Source organism: Xenopus tropicalis, chromosome 6 (assembly GCF_000004195.4).
Source record: "Xenopus tropicalis strain Nigerian chromosome 6, UCB_Xtro_10.0, whole genome shotgun sequence".
NCBI classification, from domain to species: Eukaryota; Metazoa; Chordata; class Amphibia; order Anura; family Pipidae; genus Xenopus; species Xenopus tropicalis.
The window spans coordinates 40,532,230-40,552,445 of record NC_030682.2 but is presented as its reverse complement, the minus strand read 5'-3'; the positions used below and the strand labels follow the sequence as shown (position 1 = coordinate 40,552,445).

The 20,216-nt window shown below is 38.9% G+C and overlaps 1 protein-coding gene across 3 annotated transcripts in view; it reads right to left on the bottom strand.

The window, feature by feature from the left end:
• Positions 1-6,240: 6,240 nt before the first annotated feature.
• Positions 6,241-20,216, bottom strand: part of stk31 (serine/threonine kinase 31) — a 43,935-nt gene continuing 29,959 nt past the window's right edge. For 2 of the 3 annotated variants that reach the window (XM_012965577.3, XM_002933400.5), the window contains 11 exons: positions 18,958-19,077; positions 17,837-17,968; positions 17,066-17,167; positions 15,997-16,077; positions 15,067-15,192; positions 14,025-14,150; positions 13,264-13,350; positions 12,480-12,629; positions 10,976-11,095; positions 10,553-10,621; positions 6,241-6,786 (listed from right to left, as the gene is read on the bottom strand). In XM_012965577.3, coding sequence (XP_012821031.2) covers positions 6,628-6,786; positions 10,553-10,621; positions 10,976-11,095; positions 12,480-12,629; positions 13,264-13,350; positions 14,025-14,150; positions 15,067-15,192; positions 15,997-16,077; positions 17,066-17,167; positions 17,837-17,968; positions 18,958-19,077 — 1,272 coding nt within the window. In that variant the 3' untranslated portion in view covers positions 6,241-6,627. Of the gene's footprint in view, positions 6,787-10,548; positions 10,622-10,975; positions 11,096-12,479; positions 12,630-13,263; positions 13,351-14,024; positions 14,151-15,066; positions 15,193-15,996; positions 16,078-17,065; positions 17,168-17,836; positions 17,969-18,957; positions 19,078-20,216 lie in introns of all 3 variants that reach the window. The other variant, XM_012965578.3, reaches the window with a different exon arrangement.

The following is a 20,216-nucleotide window of genomic DNA, read 5'->3' as shown; positions in this document are numbered from 1 at the left end:
TTACATGTCCTTTAAGGGGTGAGAAAGATAGGGAAAAGCTATTTTAGGTGATGTGGTTGGGAAAAGGCAGATGTCACATTTATTGCCACAGATAAGGAGGAGAAGCCAGGGAAGCTATTATACAGAGCTGGCAGGGAGAGCATCTCAGGAAAAATTTGCACAGTGTAAATGAACGACTGAGATTTCACAGATTATCTAAAACAATCATATAATTTGGGTTGTTAACAGCAATGGCATAGATAGGTGGGGTCTGCACTGCTGTCTGTACTATCCTCTGCAGTTTATCTGTATCCACTGCATTGTTGATCTCTCACATCACATTTACTTGGAATTCTAGCCAGCAAATGTGTTTTTTAGTTGTAATATTGGTATGTAGGCAGCCATCTCAGCGCATCTCTCTAACCGCTCATTCTCTGTTGCTCTTGCTAACAAATACTCTACCGCGGCTCAGCTTAGTGTGAGAGTGCCTCAGGGCTCTGTGCTTGGCTCTTCTTTTGGTCTTACATATACCTTATATGCAGATGACATCCAGATATATTTAGACACCCCTGCACTAACCTCTGATGTTCTAACCCAGATTGCTAACTGCCTCCTGGCTATCTCCTCCTGGATGAACCAACACCACTTCAAACTTAACCTAGCTAAAACAGAGCTCATGTTCTTCCCACCCAAACCTAGCCCTTCTCTTTTCACCATTACTATTGATGGCATGACCATTAACCGTGTTAATTCTGCACGCTGCCTTGGGGTCGTCTTTGACCAGTCCCTCTCTTTCTCTAACCATATTAATAACACTGCCAAAACCTGCCGCTTTTTCCTCTGCAATATTGCCAAGATACGCCCCTTTCTTTCACAAGTAACAGCTAAAACACTAATACATGCCCTTATCCTTTCCCGCTTAGGTTACTGCAATCTACTACTAACCGGCCTCCCGGACTCGCACCTCTCTCCCCTGCAATCTTAATCTCCTGCCAGGATCCTCCTGCTCTCACCTAAGAGGGAACCTACTCAGCCTCAATTAGGGGCAGATTAATCAAAATGTGAGTTTAGAGCTTAATACACAAAAACTCATCAATGTTCTATTCATTCCTATGGGAATTTTAGAAGTGTATTTATCAATGGGTGAAAGTTAGAACTCACCTTTTCATAAATAGGCTTCTGAAAATCCCATAGGAATGAATAGGACATGGCTGCCTGTTACGCAAAGGATAGCTTACAAAATCCTTCTGCTAACATTCAAAGCCCTTTTCACTCCTCTGCTCCTCACTACATTTCTTCACTGGTCTCTCTGCACGTTCCTGGTCGTCTCCTCTGCTTCTCTCAGAGCCTCCATCTTTTTACATCATCCACACCCACTGCGCTTTCTCGTCTTAAACCTTTCTATCTTGCTGCTCCTTACCTCTGGAACTCTATCCTCCCTGAATCCCTCCGTAGGGAACTCTCACCCACTCTCTTTAAGATAAAACTCAGACTCTACCTTCTGGAGCACTAAAACATTATTTGCCTAGTCCTGCGCTTAAGGGCAAATGCCCATACCTGGTGCACTCTTACCTTGCAATTTGTGTCTGTATGTTACCCAACCACTTAGACTGTAAGCTCTACAGGGCAGGGAACTCCTTCCTACTGTGTCTCATACCACATGGCACTTACTCCCTGTTTATTTATACTTATTTATTGTATTTATTATAACACTTGTCCTCCCTGTGTGTAATTTTGTATGTTGTAAGATTGTACAGTGCTGCGTACCCTTGTGGCGCTTTATAAATAAAGTGAATCTGAGCTTTCAGAAGCAGCCAGAACATCACAATAGAACTACTACAAGCTAATTGAGGCTAATGGTACATGGGCCAGCTCTTCCACTGTGTATTTTAGCTGGCAGACAAATGCATGAAGCCACCCTAAATTATTGGTGAGCAGTGTAAGCAATTTTACCCATTCAGTAAAATTCAGGAGAGTACTAGCAGTGCAGGCAGCTGAATCCTTTAGCAATTGTCAAAGGGGTTGCTATCTTGTTATCTGCCTATTGTTCTGCTGATCGGGGGGGGGGGGGGGGGGGGGGGGGTTGATATTACTCCCAACTTGTAGTGCAGCAGTAAACAGTCACATGGCTGTAGCACCCTGAGAGATGAAGAATATGGCTAGCCCCATGTGAAATTTCAAAATTAAATATAAAAAAATCTGTGCTGTGTTGCGCTTTTAAACAAATGCTTTAGAACTCTGGCTGGTGGGCCCTTGAAAAGGTTCTCTGGTGGACCCACTGGTGCCCTAGCTCAACACTTGCCTGTTACTATTAGAGGGAAAGCAAGAATGGTCATACAGTTTATACTTTCCTCATTCATGTTATTGTAAATAAAATATAAAGCAAGCACTTCTTTTCAGCACATATTCTCATCACCCTTCGTGCACCCTCATTATTCCAGTAGAGGGAAGCACATATACTTAAAGGGCAGTAAATGTTTGGCTAGGAAGGGAAAATCTGTAAGCACAAGCATTGGTTATTTAAAAAGCTTTTTATGTGTGGTATTTGAGGCTGCTCATGAAAAGTAATAAAACAGAGTTGCAAATTTCTATATTTCTTACAGCATGGAAAAAACCACTGCAATGCAAGTAGCCAAAAATAACTCCTCCAGGCCACACTGACAGCCATTGTTTAACACTGCAGTCTCACAGCATTTATATTAAGTGGGTGAAATGTTAAACCCTCAACATGCAGCTCTTGCAATGGTCATCACAGCACTAGGCGAGAAAAAGATGTGGAAGCAATGAACTACCTGAATAGTGCAGTCAGATGTTTTTGGGGTTATGTAACAAAAGGCACTAAGTTTGCCCAAGAACAGTAACCCATAGCAACTAATCAGCAGGTAGCATTTACTAGTCACCTGTTTAAAAGCAAACATCTTCGTCATCCCAACAGATAGGCAGTTGGAGCCTAAACAGACAGTGATTGGGCCAGGGCTTGCAGGCCATGGACGGGTGTTAGTTGTGCATTCTCTCCGCACAGTTTTTTTGATTGCTGTAAAAGAGCATAGAAGGGCAACATTACCTTTTGGACATGCTATTAAGAGCCTTAAGTCACCTGCTTTATTCAATAAACCTTGAGAGCCTTGTTGAATTTTAGGAAGGTGTGGGGAAAAAACACATTGCCCTGAGCAGTGGTGACATTTTGGGGTTCTTCACTACTGAGGGTACATTAAAGATAATGTAAAATCTTGGATATGGACATTTTACGTTAGTTTTACAGATAACGAGTCATTCTTGCTATCTGCTCCAACAAACACAGACCATAGGTCAATGAAATCTTGCCTTGCTGTTAGGTGAAACTTCAGTTGCTCCATGACCCCTATTTTTTTAGGGCAATGAAATTATGGGAAATAAACTTTGCTGAAACAAATCATACTCAAATGAAATTCTGTATTCTGATGCTCATACAAAGCACACAGAATGGCAAAGTCACTTGCACAACTTCCTTGGATTCACACAATGTACCCTATAAAAGAATAGTCACAGAACTTGCACAAATATATTTAAATAAAATAAGCATTTTTAGTACTTGTCAGCAAATGCAGGCTATAGGAAAACCTGAAACGAAAAAGTGTTGATAAAACAGATTGTGCTGACATCTTGTGATCATAACTAGGTATTGAAGGGAAGGCACTTACAGATGCTGTTATGAGGCCTTTTGCCTTTTGTCTTATTGCAAAAGAAAAGCAATTAAGACACATTTTTAGACCAAATTCTGAGAATGTACACACACAGCCAATATTTGCTTTTTTACAAACAGAATAAGTGCATTACTATTGTATGGTGGCTTTAGTAACTTGCAAAAATTTTATTGGTGCAACTTGTCACTGGGTCACTAAATTCATTAAACAATTAATAAAAGGCTGCCATTTTTACAGGATACATAATTCCTATGTCTCGTAGACATTAAAAATTAGCAGTGTAAATTTTTAGTAGTCATATATACACTCCAAAAGGATTAGGAACACCTGTTCAATTTCTCATTAATGCAATTATCAACCAATCACATGCCAGTTGCTTCAATGCATTTAGGGGTGTGGTCCTGGTCAAGACAATCTCCTGAACTCCAAACTGAATGTCAGAATGGGAAAGAAAGGTGATTTAAGCAATTTTGAGCGTGGCATGGTTGGTGCCAGACGGGCCGGTCTGAGTATTTCACAATCGGCTCAGTTACTGGGATTTTCACGCACAACCATTTCTAGGGTTTACAAAGAATGGTGTGAAAAGGGAAAAACATCCAGTATGCGGCAGTCCTGTGGGCGAAAATGCCTTGTTCATGCTAGAGGTCAGAGGAGAATGGGCCGACTGATTCAAGCTGATAGAAGAGCAACTTTGACTGAAATAACCACTCGTTACAACCGAGGTATGCAGCAAAGCATTTGTGAAGCCACAACACGCACAACCTTGAGGCGGATGGGCTACAACAGCAGAAGACCCCACCGGGTACCACTCATCTCCACTACAAATAGGAAAAAGAGGCTACAATTTGCACGAGCTCACCAAAATTGGACAGTTGAAGACTGGAAAAATGTTGCCTGGTCTGATGAGTCTCGATTTCTGTTCAGACATTCAAATGGTAGAGTCAGAATTTGGCGTAAACAGAATGAGAACATGGATCCATCATGCATTGTTACCACTGTGCAGGCTGGTGGTGGGGTAATGGCGTGGGGGATGTTTTCTTGGCACACTTTAGGCCCCTTAGTGCAAATTGGGCATCGTTAAAATGCCACGGCCTACCTGAGCATTGTTTCTGACCATGTCCATCCCTTTATGACCACCATGTACCCATCCTCTGATGGCTACTTCCACCAGGATAATGCACCATGTCACAAAGCTCGAATCATTTCAAATTGGTTTCTTGAACATGACAATGAGTTCACTGTACTAAAATGGCCCCCACAGTCACCAGATCTCAACCCAATAGAGCATCTTTGGGATGTGGTGGAACGGGAGCTTCGTGCCCTGGATGTGCATCCCACAAATCTCCATCAACTGCAAAATGCTATCCTATCAATATGGGCCAACATTTCTAAAGAATGCGTTCAGCACCTTGTTGAATCAATGCCACGTAGAATTAAGGCAGTTCTGAAGGCGAAAGGGGGTCAAACACCGTATTAGTATGGTGTTCCTAATAATCCTTTTGGTGTGTGTATAAGCCTAATGTGGTGTACCACAACCACTGTTAAAAGAGAACATAATCTTGTCTACAAAGTAGGGGTTTACATGTATAAAATATAATGTTAAAAAAAGGCTGGTTCTGCCCAAATATTTATCCCAATCTTGCAAACAGGATCTGAAAGGAAATGTTAAAGGAGAATTCTTTAGTTAGTGTAGCCGGGTACTTACAAACCCCTGAGGGGTTTCAGTACATATAAATCCTCTCCCAAACAAAATCTTCTTGGACTAATTTATTTTCTGTTTCCCAACACAAGGTGTGTGCATATAACAGAAGTATTGCATTTATACCCCTATTTGCAGATAAAAGCGCTGTTTCTTTATTGAATTGTTTTGCAGAGGATTGTGAGAGATCCATTAACCTTGGCAGAAAGTAGAAGGCAGCTGCAGCTTTACACCTTTGACTTTGGTAATGAAATATCAAGTGCTGACAGCTGAGGAAGGGAAGGTTAACACATCTCCCTTAAATGTTGTGTTATGCACTTTGGACTCATTCGCTTCTTTTGCTATTAAAGTACAGGTATGGGACCTGTTATCCAGAATGCTTGGGACCTGGGGTTTTCCGGATAAGGGATATTTCTGTAATTTGGATCTCCACAGCTTAAGTCTGCTAAAAACCATTTAAATATTAAATAAACCCCATAGGATTGTTTTGCCTCCCAGGATTAATTATATATTAGTTGGGATCAAGTGAAAGGTACTGTTTTATTATTACAGAGAAAAAGAAAATAATTTTTATAAATTAGAATTATTTTCTTATAATGGAGTCTATGGGAGATGGCCTTTCTGTAATCTGGAACTTTCTGTATAACGGGTTTCAGGATAAGGGATCCTATACCTGTCATATTTTGAAGTGAAAGATCCATTTTTTGTATGTGACTTTCCAGCATTCATTCCAGCATGTTTGCTTTCATTCAAATAGCAAGTTTCATTACAATATAGGGCATTTCAAAAAACTATGAAGCATTTGATTTTTGTGTGCAAAGGTGCTGGTTACACGTAAAAGGGAAACATGAACTGGAATAAAATGGTAACACCACACAATTTCCACAGCTTGATTAAGCCTAACAATGTCCTTTAATTTGTGTATATCACCCCATATATAGCATGTAGTTATCAATTCACACATTTGCGACAAACTTACAAGAGCAACAATGGGAGAGGTGATCTTCACGTAAGGAACAGAAAATGTTACAGGTAGTGCTGCCTGATAATAGCAGAATTACTTAAATACAAACACAACATATGCTTAGACTAAGCAAATATGAAAATATAGTAAGAAACTGCAAGTTACAAGTGAATGAAAATTAGTAATAAAAAAGGAATACAGATTTACTAGACAGGCCTACTCTCTAAAAGGAACAGAGAATGTATGGGATTCATCTAAGTGAAAAGAAAAGCTTAAGAACGAGTTTTTGGAAAGCATGTAACTTAAGCAAAATCTGCTGGTGTATCTTCAGCTACTTCATAAGAGGTACTGGAAACCAAAATAGAGGCTGACTGAAAATATTCATGCGCCCTGACTTCTTCTGCACGCAGGCGATCTCCGCAACGAAGAAGACCAGACAACAGACTTTTCATTTTAGGATCCTGGCCAGAAATAAAAATTCTTGTTATTATTAGATATAAAAATAATTATATAGAATGCAGAACAACTTATAGTGGTCGCAAAACATACTCAAAAACTGGTTAAAGGCTGCTCTACCATTTCATATGTAACATTCCCTAAGCAAAGTTTTTGAAAATAAAATTACTTGCCGTTTGAAAAACTTAATCAATCTTAATTCTTGCACAGGATAAGGGTAATCAAGTGGATGAAAGGGTCAGCTACCCAATAAAAGGATTTTACACAATGAAAAAAAATATAATTCTAAAATATAATTCTAATAATAATTCTAAGCATTATGCATTAATGAAACAATAACAAGTTATTTGTAATTACTATTGCAAGCAATATCTGTCTGCCCCCCAATCTTAAATAATGTAAGGCAACAGACACTGAGCTAATCTGATGGGCCTATGTTGGTATACTCATGTGTCTCCATGCTGAAATCTGCTCTGTGCGTCTGCCAACACAGTGCCTTTCAGTGCAGACACAGGAGTCAGCACAGGCCAGCAGATTGGCTGATTCTCGCCCACATTTATTCACAGAGCAAATATCAGCCCCATGAGGCTGTAGCGTAACAGGAGACAGTTCTCTTCCAGTTCTTTTATTTAGCTTTTATCTACTGGCTTGCAAAACTGTTTCCGGAGCTGGGCGGGCTTCTTTTACCAAGATCATGATTTAGAGTTTACTCTTTTAGAATAACCACAATTCCTGTCTCTTTCTACATACAAGATTTGCGCCAAAGTTAGTTATTTTGTTAGATTTAGTTTGTGCTGGAATTAGTTAACTTTAATACATATGCTAGCACAGGGAGTCCCCCAAAAGATATATTGAATCTAAATATCAATAATAACCATTGTGCATGAAAAGAGCATGAAGACAAACAGATGATGTAAAATGGATAGTGATTATGAACTTGACTTTAGCAATAGTACAGAATGAATTGATTATATTTAGAAAGTTTCTTATTTCACTATGATAAAGGTTAAATTAAATTTTTATATTCACAGTAGATTCCTTTAAGCTTCAAATTTGGCACATTTAGCCTGTGTCAGCAGCTTATCTGTCCATTTAAAGGGGAAGGAAAGGCTAAGTCACTTGGGGGTGCTAAAATGTTAGGCACCCCCAAGTGACCTGAATCGCTTACCTCGTACCCCGGGCTGGTGCCCCTGTTAGGAGAAAACCGCACCAACCCGGGGAACCTGTAGCGCTTCCTCCTTCATTTCGCTGCGACTCCGAGTCTGGCGCATGCGCAGTAGAGTGAAAAAGCCGACTTCTCTGTTAAAGTTCGGCTTTTCACTCTACTGCGCATGCGCGCGCAGCGAAGAAGGAAGGAGGAAGCGATCGCTGCTACCCCGGGCTGGTGCTGTTCTCTCCATACAGGGGCACCAGCCCGGGGTAGAAGGTAAGCAATTCAAGTCACTTGAGGGTGCCTAACATTTTGGCACCCCCAAGTGACTTAGCTTTTCCTTCTCCCTGACAGATACGCAAGTCAAGAATCGGGCAGATATTTACCGAGCAGTCCCACAGGGTGATAGCCACGTAGGCATGCATTTGAGACATGCATTTGCACCCATTATGATCCGATCGCTGGCCCGAGGACCAAAAGGATTGAAAAAGCCTGATATGGTCCAACACATAGGTGGTCATACTAAACAAAGATCCACTCGCTTGGTGAAGACCAGAACTTCATATGTATGATCAGCTTTAGAAAAAGCTACTAGAAAAAGGCCCAGGAGTGCCATTTCTACCATAAGACAAGACAAATAACCACATACTCTAAACTAAATCTCAATACAACAATTTTTAAAGAACATACAGATACTGGTGTACTAGTATTACCAGTTTGTGACTGTGACACCTAAAATAAATATGCATCTTAATTTAAAAATGCACAAAAATATCTATTTCCTTCCAAGTTTCAGGGTTCACTGCTGAATTGTTGTAGTTAGGTATATAGGTATGGGATCCGGAAACCCGTTATGCAGAAAGTTCCGAATTACGGAAAGATCATCTCCCATAGACTCCATTATAAGCAAATAATTCACATTTTTAAAAATGATTTCCTGTTTCCCTATAATAATAAAACAGCACCTTGTACTTGGTCCCAACTAAGGTATAATTAAATCCTTATTGGAGGCAAAACAAGCCTATATGGTTTATTCAATATGAAATTATTTTTAGCAGGCTTATGTTATGGAGATCCAAATAATGGAAAGATCCCCGAGCATTCCGGATAACAGGTCCCATACCTGTACCGTATATATTCAAAGCAAGACACGTTTGGTCTCAGCACAGAATATTTTTTGCTGCCAGGCTGCCCCTGACCAGGCTGCTTGCTGCACCAGACACTCTGACATTGTATAAAAATAAAGAACAACCTGTAAACAACACTTACTAGTAAACAGAAGTAATTGGTTTCAGGATGAGTTTTAGTGGGTTAGATAGTTGTCACACTTACACAATCACTGAACAGATAAAATATTACTGTAACTTTCCACAATATTAGCGACACACTTTCACTGCTCAAACAACTTTTTGCTCACTTGACAATGTGCTACCACCATCCCAATATCAACTGCGATCTCAATACTCCAGGGCATGGTGTTGGAAGGGCTATTCACAATGGTGGAATAAAGAGAAACACCAACGGGGGGTCCAAGGTTAACAATTATAATCATAATCTATGTTGGCAGCTCTTACTGAATATGACTTTCTTGTACTTTATGTCTTAAGTCTCTTGAAGTTGAGACTTTGTGGGGTTCTGCTTATATGAAGTCACTGCCACTGGATTGATGCTTCTTTTACAGCATATAAATACAGATGAAGAACGGATTGCTTCACCTGCAAAGACTAATCCCATATTTTTTTTAAATGTCAGTACTAAAAGATGATTGTGTCTCTATTAAAAAATGGAAATATTTTGATTACAGGGTTTGTTTAAAAAGCAAGTGTGCTTAACCAGTTATTTTAATTTAGGTATACAGTTAGGAAATCTGTACAGGTGGCTCAGTCTGTCGGTGGCTGACACAAGATATGGTACTTACAAGAGCATTGCCACATGCAGAATATACCACTTGGGGGGCAGGAGACAAAGCACACAATAATACACCTCATAACACCTCACTCTGACCCTGCCAGTGAAATCACATATTTGATTAAAAACAGTCACTGCCATGTTTCAAAGTAATAACACTGTTACACTTGAAAGTGAATGCGTCAAATCCATAATTTTTGGATTCAGTCCAATAAGAAATCCTCCACAAAAGATCTGACTTGGATATTGCAAAAGCAACACTTTTCTTTCTAAACTTAAGCCTTTTAGTCTTGGTAATAGTGTTTATACATAGGAAACTGTGCAAAAGAAGCATGATCTGTTTTGACCTTTTGCCAGAGATCTGAATGCGCGCTGAAAAGCAGAGTGGCATTTTACTGCCACTGTTCTGCATTGGAGGGCAGCAGGGGTAAAAGCACCCCACTGTGCCACTTGACTTAAACAGTACATGCTTATTTATGGAATTCTGATTACATATCGGTACACATACAATATTCTCTTTACAACATGATCTTATAACCCACCTAAACTGGTAGGCAAACAGTAGGTTTTTATGGAAATCTCTCACAGTTTGGACTTAATTCACCAAACATAGAAAATAGTTTTTAGAGGAAGAACTATAAAAACATTAACATTTTGCAAGCATACATATGCTGTATACAATGTGCATATCATTTATAAAGATACATACTTACTAAGGTAAGATGATTTAAATCAGGTGTTCCATCTTGTTTTGTTGTAATTTTGTTGCTTCCTAAACTAAGCTAAAAAATATTAACAATCACTATTATAATGTAGACATAAGAAGACAATATAAACAAGACTGAGAAAGCAAAAAAAAACAAAAACATTTTTTTCTTACTGTGTCAGTAGATTACAATAAAAACACTAGTGTTTTTAAGCGATCTTGCAGGACCTCAAAGCTACAAACTAGGACTAAAATTGCAAACTAAAAGTATTTTATTAGTTCTTGTGATGTTGAACTTAACAGAAAGAGCATAAAAAGTACCATCGTACTGATGCAATAAATTCTACAGTTCCTGGTTCCCTTTTGATCTACGCTGCAGCAAATGTTTAAAGAGAACACGTGGCACAGCAAGACCCTGGGAAAAACATACCCACAAGAAGAGGCACCCATAAGCATACATATCCGAGGCTTCTGTAGCAGTTTGTCCGAGTTTCAGTTCAGGAGCAGTAACATGAGGAAACCCAACCATAGTAATGGAACTACGCTGATTCTAGAGCATAAAAGTACAAGAACACAATTAGAATTATTCAAAATAAAACTCTTCTATCTACTTCTAAGAAAGTCACAACAATAACTATATTGTAGCATATATATGCTTTTCTATTCTCTATCTTTTTAACTATATGTTGCTAGGGTATGTGATCCAAGAAAACAGATACTCGAAATTCCAAAATTTTGGGGGTTTTTTTGTGACAAAATTTGATGTTGCTTGCTTTGGTGAAGTGGTACCGGAAAGCTGCTGATAAAAATGGCAACTGCCTATGACCCAGGAAGACATAACAGGCTACATTAGAGATTATAAACAAACTATACCAAGACATTTTTAAATTGCTTCAGCTGGATTCAAGAGATGAAATCATTTGTGTCTCTAAGAGCTGTGGCACACGGGGGAGATTAGTCGCCTGCAACAAATCTCCCTTGTCACGGGCAACTAATTTCCCTGAAATGCCATCCCACCGGTGAAAATGTAAATCGCTGGTGGGATGGCATACGCAGCTCCGCGATTTCCTGAAATCCCGGAAGTTGTCTTGAGAGGAAACTACACGATTTTATGGCCGTGGTAGACGGGGCGACAAATCTCCCATGTTGCAGGCGACTAATCTCCCCGATATGCCACCCCGTCAGCTTCAATGTAAATCGCCAGCGGGATGGCATATGCGGCGGCGCGATTTCCCAAGAGGAAACTTCTGCGATTTCGGGAAATCGTGGCGCCACATATGCCATCCCACCAGCGGTTTACATTCAAGCGGTGGGATGGCATATCGGGGAGATTAGTCGCCTGCGACATATCTCCCTTGTTGCGGGTGACTAATCTCCCCGATATGCCATCCCAAGCAGGCCACGGCCCGGCACTGGTCCGTGGCCCGGTGGTTGGGGACCCCTGATTTACAGTGTACCACATCTTAATGCCTGAACCTCACTGATTTACAGTGTACCACATTTTAATGCCTGAACCTCAATCAGGGTGTTCAACCTGTGTGGCTGATAATGTTGCCAGATAAAAGGGAATCTTCCTTAACAGTGGTGTAATTATAAAGGAAAAAGACCCTGCAATTGCAGATGGGACCAAAATGCATAGGGGAAGGGGGTCAGTAAAAGTAGAAAAAAAATAAAGATTTAAATTTAGGGGTAGACAAACAAAACAGAAATATATATGGCTGAAGAAATTTCAACAGTAGTTAAAAAGAGTGGGCCAGCCACTAGGAATCCTTACTAACCCAGACCAACAGTGAAGTCCCCTGTTTTATTCTGCAAAACTTTCCACTAATGATTAATTTAAAAGACAAGGTGATAACCAACATTTTCCTTTCTTTGTCTCATCCAGTTCCAAAATGCATTACACATGGCATAAGTATTACTAACTTGGTACTTACTGCATCCCTGGTAAAGTCGAAATCTCCAATTATTCCTTTCTCCCGATTAATAGCAAATACATTATTCTCATGCAGGGCACCAACTACAATACCAGCACCATGCAGAATCTGCAAGCCGTGTGCAACTCCACCCATCACTTTCAGTATTTCCTAAAAGGCACAAAAAATTAGATGAAGTCACATTAAAACTATAAATCATATTAATGTAGCAAGAACGTTTACTTTTATTTCACACTATAACGCAGTGTATTCCCTAAAGTGATCCTGTACATAAACATTGTACTATACTAAACAAGGTAACCTAGTTTTCCAAAGTATGAGACCTCTCATACAGTATAACATTCTTAGGCATTCTAATAAGGAGGTGTTCCCCAAATTCAGTGAGGTATGCACAAATCTAATTTAGAGTAGCAATGCTTATCTGGCAGGAGTTTTACAGCTAATATTCCTGTTTACTATCATGCCTCCTCTCCCCTGGGGGGAGTAGGAATAATTCCTGGTCTGGATTTAACAGGATATGGAGAGTAGCATGCAGGATACCTGTCCTAGTTTACAGAGTTTTCCAAATATTAGGGCTCCGTATAACAGATTTTATAACTGTACATAGTTTTACAAGATCTGGATTCTCATGGAAAGTCAATCAACACAAACTGCAGTGCCTGTGTAATTTACTTCCTAATATATTAATAATTACTGGAATGTAGGTTATTTGAATTGTTGCTAGTCAGTTATGATTTGCTGAACTTATAAACTATAAATACATGTACTAAAATACAATGCATACACTAGATGTCAAAGAATGTTTTGCTTGTACAGCAGCCAAAGATTCTTCGGGATAAAATGGAACAATCAGGTACACAAGTGGGTCAGCCTGTGATAAAAAAAAAAAACACAACATTATATTACAATCACTGATACATACATATTTTAATATAAAAAACAAATTAAACCGGTTAGAAAGATGCACTGTCAGAATCGCTTCACATACACTGCAATTGTTTTGGGTGAACTAAAGGGCTTAAATTAATGCCTCAAGCTATTCTAATCACTGGCTTGATTTTAAAATTAAGAACTGTTTTTTACCTTTCCAAATCAGGTTAGTATCCTTTTAACAAATAACAAATGCTCAATCAATGGCTCTCAAATACAGAAAGCCTTCATCACGTATCCAAAGACCATTGTTACCCTTCGATTACAGGTTTAAAATAAAATATTAGTCTAATATATGTATATATCGTAAAATCTGTTGATGAAGCCAAACAAATATCCAAAAAAATGGCTAAATCAATGTTTTAATCATCAGTACTTAAAGCAACAATCTTTACAGGGCTTCTTCCAAGTGATTCCCACTACAATCAGTGATTCCTGATTGTCCCCTACTCCATAATGCAGTCCACCACCACCAGATGACACAGACCTCACATAATACTCTATGTGAAAGCATAGCAGAAATTTGTCTTATGAATATGAAAGTATCTCTGTCAAGGAGTAAAAAAACATCTATTAAAAAAAAAATAAAAAAATATTTAAATCAAAGAAATTTACCTTGCAGAAAAAAAGGCAGACCAGTTCCATCAATCCAGAATCCTCTTTCAGGATAGACCAAGCTTGATGATATTTTGCAGCTCTTTCAACCACTTTTTCTTCTGTGTCCACCCCAACAGAATAACCCTTGTAAGAAAAGAAAGCTCTTATATAAAATATGTTATATCAAAGTGTTATTGCTCCAGAGTTTCTTGTTCAAGTCAGAATCAGGGCTAGATTCATTTAACTTTTAAAAACCAATAAGACCTTGCAATCTCTGCTATTTGGGATTAATATAAATAGCTTGCAAAAAATATTTTGTCTACTTATAATCTGTACACCTGTGAAATATCCCAGAAAAGTAAAATGAACCATATCCTGAAGAAAAATCACAGCTACCTGGAGTGAATTAAATGTAGAGATTGGCCTGAAGATTCCTGCTTTAACATTGTCGGGCCCATCTCCACTTCCGCTCCATGTAGCTGCACTCAGACAGAAGTTGAGATTGTCAATGCAGCTACAGGAAGGCACTGATTAGAGTGGAGTTGCTTCTCTCAGGTGGAGAGCAACATAGCCAATGCTCCATGTGACCATGTCCTAAGTTCTTATTTGAAGGAGAACTAAAGCCTAACTAAAGAAGTAGTGCAGAAATGTTGTGGGCTTCTGTACCAGCCCAAGGCAACTGCAGCCCTTTAGCAGGGAAGATCTGTGCCCCCAAAGATGCCCCAGTAGCTTCCCATCTTCTTTTCTGATGATTCAATGCACATGCTCTGTGCTGTTGTCACTTACTGAGCTTAGGGACCGAAAAGTAACAGTAAAAGGCCGATTAGTAATTCATTCAGATTCACATTACATGACAGATCTGAAACCAGGGCAATTGCATCAGAACTGAACAATTAGCCCTGCAGCATCAGCTTATATGACAAACCATTTTCTACTTGATAATTTGTGACACAACAGTGCGTTTTCACAGGGAGCATCATAACATTATTGTTTTTTGAGATTTTAAGATGTGATCTGAAGATGTAGTATACAAATATTGTGGTTTATTAGTGTAGATTACCTTCAACAAGACCATTCTATTTTCAATTTCGGCCCGTACAAGCGGACGCTTGCTACTAAGTTCCTTCATTGGCTCTGCATCAAAAATGTCCCTCTCTACTGTACCAGACAGAAGACCTCCAGAATTCTAAGTACAAAAACAGAAATATAATGTGAAGCAATGTTAAAATATTTTTACCAAAATGTGTTACTGTGAGGGTCCCCAGAATCAGGTGGATGAGATACACTAGCATAGGCCAAAATAATGCCAAAAATTGGCAATAAATGGCTGGGAGAAAATGCATAGATACTGTCCTCAGGCAGAACACAGCCTTTGTAGCTCCAATTACCCTTAGGCTCCAGATATCAAAAACACAAGCAGTGTCCGGGAAAAACAGATAAACACTTAAAGGAGAAGGAAAGGCAAAGTCACTTGGGGGTGCCAAAATGTTAGGCACCCCCAAGTGACTTTAATCGCCTACCTTGTACCCCAGGCTGGTGCCCCTGTTCGGAGAGAACAGCACCAGCCCGGGGTACCTGGAGCGCAGCGCATCCTCCTTCCTGCTTCCCTTTCCGAAAATGCCAGCGGTCAGCGCATGCGCAGTAGAGTGAAAAGCCAACTTTCCTGTTAAAGTTCGGCTTTTCACTCTACTGCGCATGCGCGCACAGGGAACCAGGAAGGAGGAAGCGATCGCTGCTACCCCGGGCTGGTGCTGTTCTCTCCGAGCAGGGGCACCAGCCCGGGGTAAAAGTTAGGCAATTAAAGTCACTTGGGGGTGCCTAACATCCTCATAGTTGAGGAGTCAGAACTCTGTTTCACATTGTGCTGCCATTTCATAATGCTGTCCTACCACGTGCCTAAAAGGACCAGGTAGACTGCAGTATTGTACAAGTATATTATGGTATGCAAAGTTCAGTAATAAACAGATTTTCTATCACTGCATTTTTTTACCATATAGTTTAATATTCCTGCTTCTGGATGAAGTAGAGGAAGTTCAGGAAACCACTTCTGGACCAAACTGCTAAGTGTCCTCTAAGATGCACACAAAAAAGAAGAGTGTTAGAAATTAGGAGACCTGGTATACTGGCTATATCCATGTTCATAAAAAAACACTTAATTTATCGTTGTCTTTTAAGTCTGTCTTCAAAGAATCTCCAAACTGTATTATTGAAACTTGCAACTAAATCTTTAGAGCGCTGTCTTTCAGTGCAATAGGGATGCAACAAATTCAGGATTCGTTTTGGGATCCGGCCTTTCAGCACACTAAGTGAAAAATCTCAAGAACTCAATATTCTGTAATCAATTAAGTGAAGTTGAATGACCCAGAGAGCAAAGCCTATTTTGTCATTATTTAACAAAGTGAAAAGTAGGGTATTTTACAAATACCCCAAGGGTAGTGGTCCAGCCTGAAAGCCAATTAGTAGGAAAACCTGTGGAACAATTTGCTACATACTCTTAAAAATCTAGCATTCAGACTGCTGTTTTAACATTTTCTAATATACTTCATTGGCAAATATATCCACCCAAGGGAAGGGGGTGGCAGATTTTATTTTTACACGACCATATTTGGTTAAGCAATTTAGTTTTAGTTTTTAGTTTTAGTTTTAAGCATGGGTATCAGTGCTAGGTGGCGGATGGTGTTTTGATAGACTATACATTCAGCAATTCTGTCAAGAAAGTGCATTTGCATTGGCAGATGCTGTCAGTCCAAATGAGTGGAACAATGAATGGTGGCTATGCACATATAGTAAACCTTGTATATTACTTTTCCCATGCCATCATCAGTTGGATACCTAAAGGATTAGCCAGTGTATGTTTTTTTAAGGGTGGACCTCAACTCTAGGCAGCAGGAATCCAATGACTAAAGCAGAGACATTGTATTTTGAATACTTTAGTTTTTTGTCAAGATTATTAGTAAAACATTACTGTACTCCCTAATGTGGGTACTATGCAAAAGTCATTTGCTGCTCCATTACTGCTTTTTAATCAACAGAAAATAAAATCTAATAGGTAAACTTACATATTCCTCTTGTTCTCTGACTATTTCTGAAAAAATTGTGTTCCTCAGCATTTTAACTTCATCCTTTATTTCGGCTAGAATGGTTTCATTGCTTTCATCAGACTGCAAGACAGTTTAAAATAGTACCTGGTATAATTCAATTTAATAAAGATGTTCATTTTTAATACTCATGACAATAATTTACTAACAACTAGATAACAAATTAGATTAAAATGCTAAAGCTATACATGAAAAAGTTCCATACATGCATATTTATAATTTATATTAGTCCAGTTTAATTTCATGTAACAGTAAAATAATATAAAAGGGGTCATATTCTGCATACTGTAGGATGAAATGCAGAGCACTAATATGTATATCTCTAACGATGGCCATACGCAGGCAAATTAAAACTGCCTATTTGAGTCCTACAGACTGATTTAACTGTGTATGTGCCCTGTATGTGGACCCCAGACGGGCCTCCAGAGTCGATATCTGGCTGAAAATTGGGCAGGTGTTGATCAGGCAGGTTTGATTTTCCCGTCAGATCGGGGACTGCATCTCCTATGTCCATCACTGTAATTCGGTCAAATTAGCCCAATATCTCCAAACGAGTGAAAGTTATCATATATGGCCAGCTTGAGAGTTTGAGTTTATATTTATCCCAGAACCCTTCTGCAAACTGTATAAGACTGTTCTCTTTACAAAGCAATCTACCAGTTGGTATAACAGCTTGCTCAGTTTTAGCACAAAACATAGATGAAAAATTTTAGATCCACCCAATACACATACATCTTCAATACTGCTTCTTTCAACTAACTTCCACCGGAGCTTAGCTTTTAATCCTTTGATAGTCTTCTTAACCGACATCAATTGATTGATATTCGGACTGCAATCAACCCAATCAACAATGCCTTTTTTGAACTGAAAGGAAAATATATAAACAGAATTTTTTAAGCAACTCAAATTTTTAAAATTACCCAGAATTAACTGCTACAATTCTTAACATCCCCACAGTATGCTAAGGTCATCATAAAAACTTGGATATTTTCCAACTTGAGTTTATATGGCAAAGCCAAGTCAACCGAAAAACAAAAATCTGACAGTAAGCCCATCTCATACCCATCTGTACCAGGTTTCTGACTCTGCACACGCTATGAGAATTTTTGCATAGAGGTTCATCTTGTTATTTGTCCAGCCTTAGCCTCAAGAGGTTTTTATGATGTGTGAATTTTAAGAGCAGAGCCTTATCTGCTATAAAAAAAACAAGGTTAAGAACACCAGTTTGACATCCCTTATGGAAAGGACTTGTAAAGCCTTAGAATGATTTTTAGATGATGCTATACACCACTCGAATGACACGTTTTTTTTTGTCTTTTTTTAAACACAGAATTTGAATGTTTTTTTTGTCAGAGAGGGTATCAACATTACATAAAAATCATATACCCCATCTCATCTAAAGAGGAAGAATTTGAGTGAGCTACATTCATGTTTGTCATTTAAACCCTTTTTACTAGATTTTGGGGTATATTTATCATGATGTGTAAAAAGTGGAGTGAAACATTACCAGTGATGTTGCTCATAGCAGCCAATCAGATGCTTTCCTTTGGTTTTCTAACTGTTGAAATTGCCGATTGGTTGCTCTGGGCAACACCTCCTGAAATGCTTTACTCCACTTTTTACACAGCATAATACATATACACCTTAGTCTCAGCATTGTGGAGACTCCAGTTGGGCATCTTCAAAACTGTATCAGCTTGTGAGACACCAGTTGGCTGATATGAACAACAGTGACGCATAAATCTACAAAAAGACATTTCATATGAGATAAAGCATATCAGCTATACAAACACTGGCATTAATATCAATTAAGCACAAATTAGATTAAAGAAACACCCAACAGTAAAACTTACTTCAGAACTAGTTGAATATTTAGACGTCACAAGAGAAATAAGATGAAGCTCCTCATGAATACATTGTACAACCCTGTTGTAGGCATGTATTATAATTTGCCTGTCTGCTTCATCATGTTCCTGAAAATGAATAGAAACATAACTTTTCTCTGTCACTTTCTCTTTATATATCTATAGATATATCTATACTTCTATATCTCTATATATATATCTATATATCTAGGGGGAATTTTAAAGGTTTACTACTATTCATTGTATTTGTGTACAACAGTTTCTCTCTGGGGGAATTTAAAAGGTTTACTACTATTAACTGTATTTGTGTACACTAGTTTCCTTTAGAAGTATAACAAAATTATCTTGGCTTCACATTTTTTCTGTTTGTCAGTGGTAACTATTGACATACTACAACATTTATTTACAAACAAAAAAAAAGGTTAAGCAGGAAAAAGCCGCCGAAAATGCAACTTTTTTCGAATTGTCGCACAAAAACCAGTGTCAAAAATCCAAAACCTCTGAAATTTCGAGGCAAAAAAAGGACCTTTCAGGCAAGGGACATCTTCCATTGACTTCTACATGATATTGCCAAGTTTTAGGTGGTGAATTTTCTTTTACGGTAAGCAATAGATCTCTGCTATCGCAGGCAAGTAACCGCTCCAAAAAGGGTTTCCATCGGCAACAATAGAAGTTGCCTCTGGAAAGCTCATTCGCATCACTTCGATTTCTAAAGTCATGTAAAGCGCAGGCAACGTTGTTTCTTGCCCTTAATGTGTAACGATCTAGGAAAAAGTTCGGAAAGCTTTTTACCTCCTTTTTTATTGTCCAGGCAGAACAAGGGCTGGGTTTGCCTCTTTATTTTCCCACAGGAATTGGTCATACTACTGACTGACAGGCACAACAGCAAAAACCCCAACCAAAATCATCCTCACCCCAGCTGTGCACTGAAGCACGTGACTTTTTGTCAAGTAAACACAGAAATTGAAAATGTAACCTTTCTGTAACCTAATTAGCATATGCTAATGAAGATGTAACCCGTCCGTGGCCTAATTAGCATATGCTAATCCTTTATGAAGGATTTGTGGGTTTGGCAGAATCCAAAAAATTGGATTTGGTGCATCCCTAATAAATATGCCCTTTACTCTTCTGGAGAAAGCAATCAATTATTATACTGAAGTTACCAAATCATTCAAAAATTCCAGGAGACTTCTGAAATAATTTAGCAGGTCTAGACTTCATGCAGACCAAATTAACCTGGGCCAATT